We start from the raw sequence: 12,830 nt of genomic DNA on the forward strand, positions 1-12,830 counted from the left end.
GCAAGTCTATGGTCAGACAGTGACCACTGCTTAAGTAAGATATTCTAAAAATGTTTTAATAACTTGCAAATGTTTAAAAACATTTAAATTGCTTTTGATCTTAGTGCTTTTCTAATCTTACTAAATGTATCTGCATATTTTGTCAGTGTTGAATGTGTAACTGCTTTTTAATCACAATATTACCAGTAATAGAATAATTGCACCCTTACTCTGATGTTAGATTTTTTTTCTCCAGGATAGTTTTGTCTCTATGAAACTGTTGTAATTGATAGTCTAGAATTATAAAATGATAACTTCAAAGTTACAATGTTTTGAATATACTGATTTTTTTAGAGATGCAATTTTTTGTGTTAGTCTCTGCCTTTAGTAAAGTCTGTAAGTGCCACTGTGTATTATAAAGTGATGGATTTACAATAACATCTGATTCTTTGCTAAGAATAAAAAACAGCAATCCAGTGAGATTTGAATGTAGAAAATTAATTTACATAATCCAGGTACTCCAGGGATCTGGTATTCTATAAAACTGTTGTGTTGTAAGCTATACTGAGGCAAAGTGCTGAGATGTACCACTGGCCTATTGTGTTGCTGTTTTCCCTCATGAAAGCATCTACAGAAAAACTCTTCTGCACTCTGCAGGGAAAAGCCGAATTTCCACAATTATCAAAGGATGGACACATAATAATTGGAGGAGCCTTTTCAATACACAGCAAAGCTTCCAGTACACAGTTTTCCTTTGACACTTATCCAGATTCTCCCAAGTGCAACAGGTTGGTTAAATCACTGAACATGTTTCAATATTTGCCAGAATAGTCTGAAATATGGAGAAAAATATTACTAATAAAAAATGCTCTTATATCATACCGATGTAAATGAAAGAAATGAATGTGGCTTAATAAACATGTATTGATTTTTACGTTTTGTTCTCTGTTAATATCTTCTGAATAACAAATTGTTTAATTTAAGCATGTTCTACTTATTGTTGAGCTTTTTTAACCTTTATTTTTTTAAATTATTCATAGTCTAAATTTCAGAGAACTTCGGTTTGCCCAAACTATGATTTTTGCCATTGAAGAAATAAACAACAACACGCAACTGCTTCCAGGGATCTCACTCGGCTATAAGATTTATGATACTTGTGGTTTCATACCTTTATCTTTGAGAGCAACAATGGGCTTAGTAAATGGGCAAGACGAATCATTTAGTAATTCATCCTGTACACAAACATCAACCATCCATGCTATTATAGGAGAATCTGAATCTTCCTCAACCATTGCAATGACTGCCACAATTGGACCATTTCGTATCCCTGTGGTGAGACAACTGATCATTCCTTGCAATGTGATTTAGTTAACCTAACAATACAGTAATGTAGCACAATATTTTATAGGTTTATGGGATCATTATATTATACAGACATGTGTTATACAGACATGCAGTATTTTGACCTGTAATAATTACTTTTGCCTGTAAAACTACTGCCAATACTTTTGTAAAGAGGTATAGTGCTTGCAATGAAAAAGCTAGTGTCTGTATATGTAGCAAAGATTATTACATTTATGACATCCGATAAAATATTGTAACATTGATCTATTTTGTGGAATTATGCATGTAAACTACAGAAATGTAAATGTATGCAAACCCTTAGCTAACCCGTGATCTTCAGATGAAGTATCAGGTATCTCTTTATGTAATTTAATACAGTATGATCTAATATTCCATAAATGGACTTAGTTATAATAGATTAACATGTATAGGCTAACAAAACTATTGTATATTCATTCATACACAATAAAGGTATTGTTTAACAAAGGATTTTTAGCATAAATCTGATCACTGACTAGGTGTGAAGTGTGCTCTAAAAATGTGTTTGTTAAATTAATTTCTTACACTTATATATTGCTGGAGTATTAGGAACATTTTATTAAGAGTGTTGTAATATATATTTTGCTCTAACACTATGTAAAAATGTTTACTTTTATTGCATTTCCCTTGTGCAACTCTGTGCACAAGATGATTTTACATTTGAAGCACAGGCAGATCTCTTAAGAAGTTAGGAGGTATTGAACAAACAATCTGGTTTAGAGTCAATTGTTCTACCCACTACACCATTCTGACTGCCAAAAACTGAAATATTTATATATAACATGCTTAAAATTCTTGCATGTAACCCGTATACCATGCTGTTTGTTGTTTAACATGCTTTAAAAATATTAATTTTGATTAGTCATTCTTTACTGTCATATTTAACCATCCGCCATCATTGCAGATTAGTCACTTTGCTACTTGTGCCTGCTTGAGCAACAAAAATGAATTTCCTGCATTTTTTAGAACCATACCAAGTGATTACTATCAAAGCCGAGCCCTTGTACAGCTTGTGAAGCATTTTGGATGGATCTGGGTTGGAGCAATAAGAAGTGACAATGATTATGGAAACTTTGGAATGGCAACCTTTATGAATGCAGCTCAAAAGGAAGGCGTCTGTATCGAATATTCAGAAGCCATACACAGAAGTGATAGTAAAGAAAAAATTGCTAAAACAGTGAATATTATCAGAAAGTCTACTTCCAAAGTTATAATTGCTTTCTTGGCTCAAGGAGAGATGGAAGTGCTGATCCAAGAAATAGCCTTGCAGAATGTCACTGGTTTACAGTGGATAGGCAGTGAATCTTGGGTAACTTCCAGGCAACTGGCAACAGAAGAGAGCTTCCAGGTCCTGGGTGGGGTCATTGGTTTTACAATTAGGAAATCAGTAATTACAGGGCTGAAAGAGTTTTTGATAAACCTGCAAATGTCTGAAGTTATTGGAAATGCACTTCTGAAAGAATTTTGGGAGGCAGCTTTCAGCTGTACTTTATCAGCCCAGGATACAAAGACCTATTCAAAGGCATGTTCAGGATCTGAAAGCTTAATAAATTTAAACAACACTTATACTGACACGTCTGAACTAAGAATTTCTAATAATGTGTATAAGGCAGTCTATGCTGTTGCCCACTCTCTTCATAATCTGTTTTCATGCTCAAAAAGCCAAGATTCCTTTACTGACAAGAAATGTTCAAATAAGACAACATTTGAACCATGGCAAGTAAGATGACTCTTTTTGTGATTAGTTAATTGTTTTGAATACTTTTGTTTTTCTTAAACTAGGACAGGGGTGTCGAACTCCAGTCCTGGAGGGCCGCAGTGGCTGCAGGTTTTCATTCTAACCATCTTCTTAATTGGTGACCAACTTTTGCTGCTAATTACTTTTTAATTAACTTGACTCAGGCCCTTTAGTTTTTTCCTTAATCATTGGTTGTAAATATATACAGAATATAAATTAATTTTACTCATAAACTCCATTACTCTTTCCTAAATGATTACAAATTGCCTGAAGAAGGTGCCTAAGCTTCCTTGAAAGCTTGCATATTGTAATCTGTTCAGTTAGCCGATAAATATTATATGTCACAGAATCTAAATATTATATAAAAGGCATAATGAACAAAAACAAACAGGAGCCGTCTGCAACTGACTAAGGTTTGTAAAATCCAGTTTGTTTTATTGAGTACCTGGTTGCCAAAACCCATAATCTATCAAGGCAGGTAAAAATGAATCTTCAGGTGTCTGACTTTGTCAGCTCCATTAATGGTAAGCATGTCAAACTCTCCCAAATAATATGTAACCTTTAGTTGTCAATAAAGTCAGGTTTACAAAATTGTTTCTAGGAAAAGAAATAAAGTAATAACATCTTTAATTTTCTGCTTTCATTAATTTGATTGTAGAGTAGGGTTTTCCTTTAGCTTGTTTCATTTTGATTATCTTAGCTGCCTTAATGAGCATCCTTTCATTTTCACCCACACCTTCCATTTTCAGGTAAGAAATAAGGGTAATGCACAGATGTAACCAGACTGGCATAGGAAAATATCACATATGTTAATGAGATATTTGATAATATGATGTGTAATATCACACAATATATTAAAATACACTGCAGATTTCTGACTTGAAAAATTTATTAAACTAATTAAAAGAAGTTAATTTTGTCAAACAGGTAACACATTTTTTAAAGACTGTGAATTTCACTACCAAAAGTGGGGAGAAAGTTAATTTTGATGAAAATGGAGATCCTACAGCAAAATATGAGTTAGTGAACTGGCAAAATGACCAAGACGGCCTCACAAAGTTTGTCACAGTTGGTTTCTATGATGCATCTTTGCCTGTGGAAGAGCAGTTTGTAATGAATAATGTTAGTATTATTTGGGCTACTCGTAAGGATAAGGTAAGACTTAAAATATACAGTAAATACATTTTTGCATTGATTATTATCATCTTCTTATGGCATGGTGGTGCAGTGAGTGTCTTCTGCAATCTCACAGCTTCATGAGATTGAATTTGAATGTGAGCCTGAGCACTGTCTATGTGGAGCTTGCTTCATTTTCTTTTTCCCCTTTTTTCTTTCCCAGTTTCTCTGAAATATGGCATATGCATGGGTCAGGGTCACTGTAAACACACACATGTTCGCCTGTCGAGTTTTCTTTAATAAGTCCTGATATTTCCATGGAAAGTTGTGTACACACCTTTCTTTTTGTGTGTATGTAAGCTTCACAAATGATGCCCCAGTTCCTCACAGTCCTAGGATTGGAGTAAGCAGGTTCCATAAAGGGAAGGCTGGATTAATTATCTTTGGCATTCTATATTAGCAATTTATTGAAATAATAATGAAGGAGTATTTACAGTCACTGCCACTGGTAATTTGTCTGCACAGCTGCAATAATTCAACAAGTTTTTTTGTTTTTTTTTTAGATTTACTAAGGTAATTTATATAGTGGTCTCTAAATATAGTTTATTTATTACACATTAATTATCTGTACAACTGCATGTCTAAGTACATAATTGTAATTACTCTTGCATAATATTTCTTCCTACACTAGCTGAAAAACATTTAATCAACTAGTCATCCATCTCTTTCATTGGTTGAAAAGAACATGGTGTGAATATGCTAAAGCCAAATGCTGAAGACATGCACATTCAGTGTGTTTATTGGTGCTCAATTAATATTGTTTTACTCTAATTTTAAATCTAAAAATGAAACATAATAAATACTTTAGAGAAAATACTCTGTATATTTTTAGCAGATTTTGGGTTTATACAAATTACTTTGTATATACGGCACACTATGCCTTATAATATATCTAGATATTGTATAATCTCTCTCGCTATACTATATATATATATATATATATATATATATATATATATATATATATATATATATATATATATATATATATATATATATATATATATATATATATATATATATACAGTACACTGTACATTGCTTTCCAAAAAGTAGCCACACTTTTTACCACCAGATAACCCAAATGTATTTAAGATGACTCCAAATTTAAGTTTTACTTTTTGGTTTTTTTTGCACTTTATTTGAGGCAAGATTTCCACATAGGATAAAGTTAGGTAACATTATATTAACAATTAGCATGTGTTTATGAGTCTGTGATTGTGCCCTGTTATAGACCGGCACCCCTTCTGAGCTGGGTTCCTATTCTGAGAATGATTTTATTGGAACAGGTTCTGGCAATCATGAATATAAATTAGATTAAGCAGATGAAAGAAATTATAAAATGTAAACTTCTATTCCACTTCATTCTTTATAAATCAGTTTTTCATTTAAACGTAATATTATTATTGCTTCAATGTATTTATGTTAGTTGTGTAAGATTCCTAAGTACAGTTGTACCTACCGGTAGTAAATTAAATATGTCTATTATTAATTTTTCAATGATATTTTCGGTAAACATTTGCAGAGGCCTGAGTCAGTGTGCAGTGAGAGCTGCCTCCCTGGCACACGTAAAGCTGTGCAGAAAGGAAAACCTGTTTGCTGTTTTGACTGCATACCATGTGCTGAAGGGGAAATCAGTAACAGCACAGGTAGTTTTCTTTATATTATATGTGTCCTCTGCTTTAGGTGGTCCTTCAGTGTTTCTTCATATCCTGTTAGGGTTTCATTTTCAGAAGTTATGTTAAGATGCTGTAAGTTTTTCATTTTTCTTTTGTTCTTTACTGTCAATGTTGTTCCCATGTTATTTTTTACCTTAAAATCCTGTAGTAATTACATATAAAATAATAATTTTACAGAATTTCTTTAAACTTCTTTAGGACCATGCATTTTTTTTAATGCCTTAATAGAAGGCATTTGTAAATTGTTGTACTCTGTTCATTTATTGAGAAGTTATCACAGGCATGTTGAGTTGCATTTTTTCTCTATAACAGACAAAGAAATTATAACTAAAGATATAAAGTGTATTAAAATTTCTAATTTAACAATACAAAAAGGTGTATTTTTGGCAAGCAGCTTTTATTAAAGTTCAGTTTTAAAATACTGCTGTAAAAATGTTGTCAATATACAGGTCTCTATTGTTACTATAATTTTGACAGGTAAGTGATAGATGTACATATAAGGTACCTCCACACTTTACATGCATACAGCCTAATCAGTATTGCTTTTGACTGTCACCATTCACAGTTCCACTAGTGAGCCCATGTGGTTGCACTGTGACATTTCTTTTTGATGTACCCACCCGGGACATATGGGTACCATGAAAGCCAAGCATGTTCTGGAGTACCACACCTCTCTGAGTCAGGCTCTAGGGGTCATTCCCATTAAATATGTCCTGAGTAATGGTCTCTTAGAGTCTTTTTGAATTATCTTTGAACTATGCCTATAGAGTAATCTACCAAAATTAATCCTATAAGAAACACAAGACTCCCTACAACTTACCATTAAAGATAACACTCCTGCTCCTCTAAAATGTTGTTGCCTTGATACTAGATGAAAAAACGGGGAGGAGTTTAACAAACCAGGATGGCCTCGAAGCATTGCTATTGTTCTTCCAGAACCAGAGAATTCAAATGAGGTTGTTTGGGCATCTGTTAAGTGAGAGGTGTATGCAAAAATTAGTAGTAGCAGTGGTATTTTTAAAATAAAATTTTCACGTTTTGTGCACCTTTGCCCCAGAAATGCTTAGGGCCCTAGCAGGAGTACAGGACTGCTATGATTAGTTCCAAATCTAGTCGGGATTTTATGAATTTTAAATTTCTACAACAAAATATAGACATAGAGAATGTGTAGCTCACAATCCACTCAGATTTTGGGAAACAGGAAGCAGGTAGTTTGGCATAACTGTTAAGGTTTGTTACTTCAAGCCCTGAGGATAGATAGATAGATAGATAGATAGATAGATAGATAGATAGATAGATAGATAGATAGATAGATAGATAGATAGATAGATAGATAGATAGATAGATAGATAGATAGATAGATAGATAACGGTCTGAACACACACAAGAATGACCAAAAAGAAAGAAAATGTTTGCCTTGGCAGTTTCAGCCAGGAATTATTTAGGCATATTGCTGTTGATATAAAGGAGCCCCAGAAGTGTTTCTTGACAATGTTACTGTGTCAGAGACAGGATATGCAGCATTGATCATAATGGCACTCTCTCCTTCACTACTACAACCAAGGGGTCCAGAGTGCATCCCATAACTAAGCCTGCCCTTTAAATTAGTTTGTTGTTTCAGTGGAACTCTCTTGAAGTGATGTTACCGGTCTAGCATAGCACAGCTTCTGGGGTGAAATCCTGCTACTGACACTGTGTAACCATGAACAAGTCATTTTACCTGTCTGTGCTCCAAATGGAAAAGTAAGAAAGAAAAGTAAACCAATTATTACTTAGATGTTGAAAGTTGATTTGGATAAAGGTGTCTACCAAATGTAAATGCAAATACATACATGTAAGTGTCAGATGTCATCCTGGATCTCTCTGTCTGAGTTTCAAACAGCTCTGCATTATATGTTCTGTCTGGGTGTGAGTATAACTAAAACAAATGGAGTTAGTGTAGGGCTGTCTAACTAATAAGAATATAGGTTTCACAGGTAAATCATCCCTAGGCAGTAACCATTTTTGGAAAGGATGTCAGCTCATTGAAAGACACATTGATACACACAAACCACCACACTCAAATGTACATGGTCACTGTTTTAACTGGAGAAAAAATGTCAGTGCCACATACAGTAGACAGTGAACACAGGTCTTTGGTGTTATGAAGTGGCTGCACTACCCACTGCAAAATTGTGCCACCCTGATGTTAAACAGATACATGCATTGTATTAAATATTACTGGTTTAACTGTACTTATTTAAAGTATTATTGCCACGTCATATATTTGCAAGTTCCTGTCCATGTGGAATGGACACCTTTTCCTTGTGTCTTCATGGGTTTTCTCTGAGTATTCTAGTTTTCCTCTGACATTCCATTAACAGGCTTTTTAGTATATATTTACGTGTGAATACAATGATGTGCAGAAAGCATGCAGTAACTATTTTGTTACTGTTTTTTCAGATGCCATTGATTGTTTCACGTGTCATTCTGAATACTGGCCAAATGAAAAAAGGGACACTTGCCTATTAAAAAATGTTGAATTTCTCTCATTCACTGAAAATATGGGCCTCCTGTTGACAGTGATTTCCTTATTTGGAGCTATAACATCCATAATTGTACTGCTGATTTTCTACTGGCATAAGGATACCCCAATTGTTAAGGCCAACAATTCAGAACTAAGTTTCCTTCTTCTCTTGTCATTGACGTTCTGCTTCCTCTGCTCATTGGCTTTTACTGGTGAACCATCTAACTGGTCTTGCATGCTACGGCACACAGCATTTGGAATTACATTTGTCTGTTGTGTCTCCTGTCTTCTTGGAAAAACAGTTGTTGTCTTAATGGCATTTAGAAGCACAATACCTGGTAATAATGTAAAGAAATATTCAGGTCCTGTACAACGTTTATGTGTTTTTATTTGCCCTGGCATTCAACTGATATTATGCATTTTCTGGTTATTATTGTCACCACCATTTCCAAAAAAGAATGTTTCATATTTTAAGGAAAAAATCCTTCTGGAATGTGATGTAGGATCAATAGTAGCTTTTTATGCTGTAATGGGGTACCTTGGGTTACTTTCCATTTTGTGTTTCATACTTGCTTTTCTAGCTCGTAAATTGCCAGACAATTTTAATGAAGCCAAGTACATTACATTCAGCATGCTAATATTCTGTGCTGTCTGGATTACTTTTGTCCCTGCTTATATCAGCTCCCCTGGAAAGTACACTGTAGCTGTTGAAATATTTGCTATCTTAGCTTCAAGTTTTGGTTTGCTTTTCTGCATTTTTGCTCCCAAATGCTATGTAATATTATTTAAACCTGAAGCTAACACTAAAAGGAATATGATTGGTAAAATGCCTTCCAAATCACTTTAATTGGCAAAAAACAGTCTTAATTATATTGGAAACCTGATACAGTAAAATCTTTGAAATGACTGCATGAAGTAATGTAATAATACATTCAAGTGGTATTTTGTAAACAATTACTTATTTTTTTATTACTATTGCAACCTATACATGTCCATGAATATGGCAAGTCAAAGTAATGCAATTTTTCTGTCTTTTCATTACACTTTTCTGAGCCACTGACTGCCTTAACCCCACTGCTAAACTGATGCTGCCTGTCTGAATAAGCAGTTGAGAAGCTATGTCTTCTTGTCTCTTGGGTGCAATAACAAGCACAAAATATATATCCTACTGACTCAAAGTTATCATAACTCAAAATCACCTGTCAGTGCTGCAAGCAACAACTGAGCAAACACCTAATATATTAAAGGGTACAAATACAAACATATGTGATTTCTAAGATGAGCTGAGATATTTTGCTTAAAAAGACAATTAAATAAAATGTTTAATTAAAACAGTGTATGCATTTTTTTCTATAAACATTGCAATTTCTTTGAAAAACAACCAAGTGTATAATATCGATAAAGCAAAAAATTGCAGCAGTTTGAAGCTGAGTAAGTGAACTGCTACTGTCATGGAAGAAAACTTTAAAGAAGGTATTTAAGGAACCCAGATGAGAATGCAAAACAGTTCTTTATTTGCACAGAATTATGCACAAGTGTCTCAGTCCATGAAGTGAGCAATCAATTAAACAATTCATCTGCTTTAATACCTTTTCTAATTACCATTACCTCATCTAATACAGTACATCATTTCATCTGACTCTTATTATGCAGAACTTTATTACCTCTTCCAATAAAATGAAGCCACCAGTAATTTCTGTGTCATATTCTCCCATTATTCTGAACACTGCATCATTAGGAGGGGTGTTTAGCAGAGTGTTCTATTGATCTTAGCACCGCTTGATAGGATGGGTCTATGTGTTTTCCCTTCAGTTTATCCCCATTTTCTGGAGGGGTGTTTGTTACTTATTTACCTCATTCTAATCTTGGAAAATTACATTGGCACTTTCTCTAGAATAAGGCAGAGACCTCACGTGCTTAAGCTTTACATTTAGTTAACCCTTGAGTTACATTCAATCATTTTCCTTATGTTTAATTATGAATTCTATTTTATCTTCATACATACATACATATATATATATATATATATATATATATATATATATATATATATACACTGACATATAGGGGGCACTGTCGTCCCCTTGAACCCTCAGACCAGACGCCAGACACCAGATAAAAGTCCAATAACTTATTTTATTTGGACAAATACGTGCACAAATCACCTCCACCTTCACTATACTTCAATAAACTAATAATCAATTCACAATACACAATAATCACAATAATCCTCCACTCAAAGACGCGTTGTCACCCTTCCTCCCAACTCAGCTCAACACTCTGGTGTTTCCCATAGTCTTTTATAGTCCTTGACCCAGAAGTGCTTCTGATCCTTCAGCCCATGTGATTACCCAGCACTTCCGGGTCAGGTGAAAACTCTTCTTCTTTATCCCAGAAGACATCATTGTCTCTGTCCCCTCGACTCGGAAGTACTTCCAGGTTATAAGGCAAATAGAAGTCCCTGGTCCTCCCTGCAGCGTCTTCTGACGGCCCCCATGGTATTCAACAGGGCTGTGCATTAAAACTCCAATGTCCATGAGGCCCTGCTGGAATTCGGGGTACCTCCAGGTTTCAGGGAGGGCTCCATCTGGCGGCCTTGAGGGTATTGGCCGGGACAAGCTGCCGGCCATATATCACAACACACATACTTGTAATAAATTGTAAGATTATTATGCAGGGTGAGTCAAAATTATGTTAACATTTGAATAGCGGAAATAATTTATTCACAAAACATATATCATATGTAAATGATGATTTACAGGAATATCTCAACCTGTTTGCCATCATGTTCAACTCACAAAAACCAACGAGCAACAGTACCATTTAAAGCCTGGACACACATTTTGTGTGGAATAGATAATACCACAGTCTGTATTCTGTCCTTTAGGTCATTGATATCATGAACTTTCCAGCTATACATGTGCTCCTTCACCATACAACATAACCAGAAATCACAGGGTGTTAAATCAGGGGAGTGTGGAGGCCATTGCAATGGTCCACCACTACCTATCCATCGACCTGGAAAGGTGTGGTCGATATAAAAATAATCCATTAGTGTTAAAATTATTTTGACTCACCCTGCATAATAACTAAAAATTCCATACCATCTGCAATCAGACTATTATGTTAACCATAAGGAAACAGTAGATTTTTCTATACTAGTAAGGCACCTTGATAAGCTGTTGGTTCTATATAAAATATCATATTAATACCTAACATTTTATTAAAAATACGATTCAATGTAATAAACATTTGTTACTAAGGACACCCTAGAAAGCCATGAATAAATAACAAATATGGAAGGCCATACCAAAAGTAGTACAACCAGTGCAGCAGTTATTTTGGTAAAATGAACCCTAGTAGTAATATGGTATTTTTCAGTCATTGTTTACCTGAAGTATGATTTGACATTTGTTGAAAGTGGGTAAATCTGATTCAAAAATTATCAATGACTGAGCATTGATGTATATGACAAAACAGAAACATGAAATGTTGAAAGACAATCTCTCTAATGAACATAAGTGAACAATGTACTCACTGTATTGTATAATGAAGATAAACATAAGCTATAGTAAAGGGGGTGCAAAGCATATCACGTATTTTGATGATAAGAAAGGAATCTAGTACCATGTTTCATTGAACAGGATAAATCATGTTCATGTTTTATTAAGAATTATCTTTTATATAGATCACCACTACAAGATGTTTTACAAAGAAAACATTACTTCAACACAGTACACATTTGATTACTTAAGCAATGTAAGCTCTCCATCACATTACTGTTTTTGCCTACCCTTTTTCTAAGTTAAAAGAAAATTTCTAACACGGCTAAGCAGAAAATGTTATATTTTAAAGCACTTTATATAAATCACATAATGTTTTTATTACATGCTGTGTCTGAATAGAAAACCCAACTATATGAGAAGCCATCCCACCTGAGGACTCACTTGTGCACATTCCCTAACACACTCCAATTGCTACAGGACTTATTCAGCTTTTTTTACTTGCTTTTAAGTTTTGGAAATTAAAGTAGACAGAGAAAATGTATGTGAATGTGAGAAGAACATTCAAACTCCATTTAAATAGACAAGGCTGTGAATAAAAAAAATATATTTATATCAAACTTCAGTAGACTTAATCTAATTGTTTATGTCAACTATAATTTACAACCTGGCTATCAACCTGTGTACTGGGGGTATTTTTAATTGTGTTTCTTTAACCTTCTCAGGATACGGCTGACTGGAGAAAATCCCTTTGAGAATAGTAGAGAAAATTCTAATATGATTTCACTGAGGAGTTCTTATAACTCTCTGCACTATTTATAGGCAATGTAATGCAATTAATGGAATCATATCAAAAAGAAATTGCA

At 34.1% G+C, this 12,830-nt stretch overlaps 1 protein-coding gene across 1 annotated transcript; it reads left to right on the plus strand.

Annotated features, from left to right (window-relative positions):
* Nucleotides 1-561: 561 nt before the first annotated feature.
* On the plus strand, nt 562-9,385 carry LOC114669613 (extracellular calcium-sensing receptor-like). Its single transcript, XM_028825794.2, has 6 exons — nt 562-767; nt 1,020-1,311; nt 2,267-3,082; nt 4,028-4,255; nt 5,802-5,925; nt 8,398-9,385. The coding sequence occupies exons 1-6, from the start codon at nt 562-564 to the stop codon at nt 9,306-9,308; spliced, it is 2,577 nt and encodes an 858-aa protein (XP_028681627.1). The 3' UTR covers nt 9,309-9,385.
* Nucleotides 9,386-12,830: the final 3,445 nt, after the last annotated feature.

The sequence above is a fragment of the Erpetoichthys calabaricus genome, chromosome 2 (assembly GCF_900747795.2).
Source record: "Erpetoichthys calabaricus chromosome 2, fErpCal1.3, whole genome shotgun sequence".
In the NCBI taxonomy this organism is placed as follows: domain Eukaryota; kingdom Metazoa; phylum Chordata; class Cladistia; order Polypteriformes; family Polypteridae; genus Erpetoichthys; species Erpetoichthys calabaricus.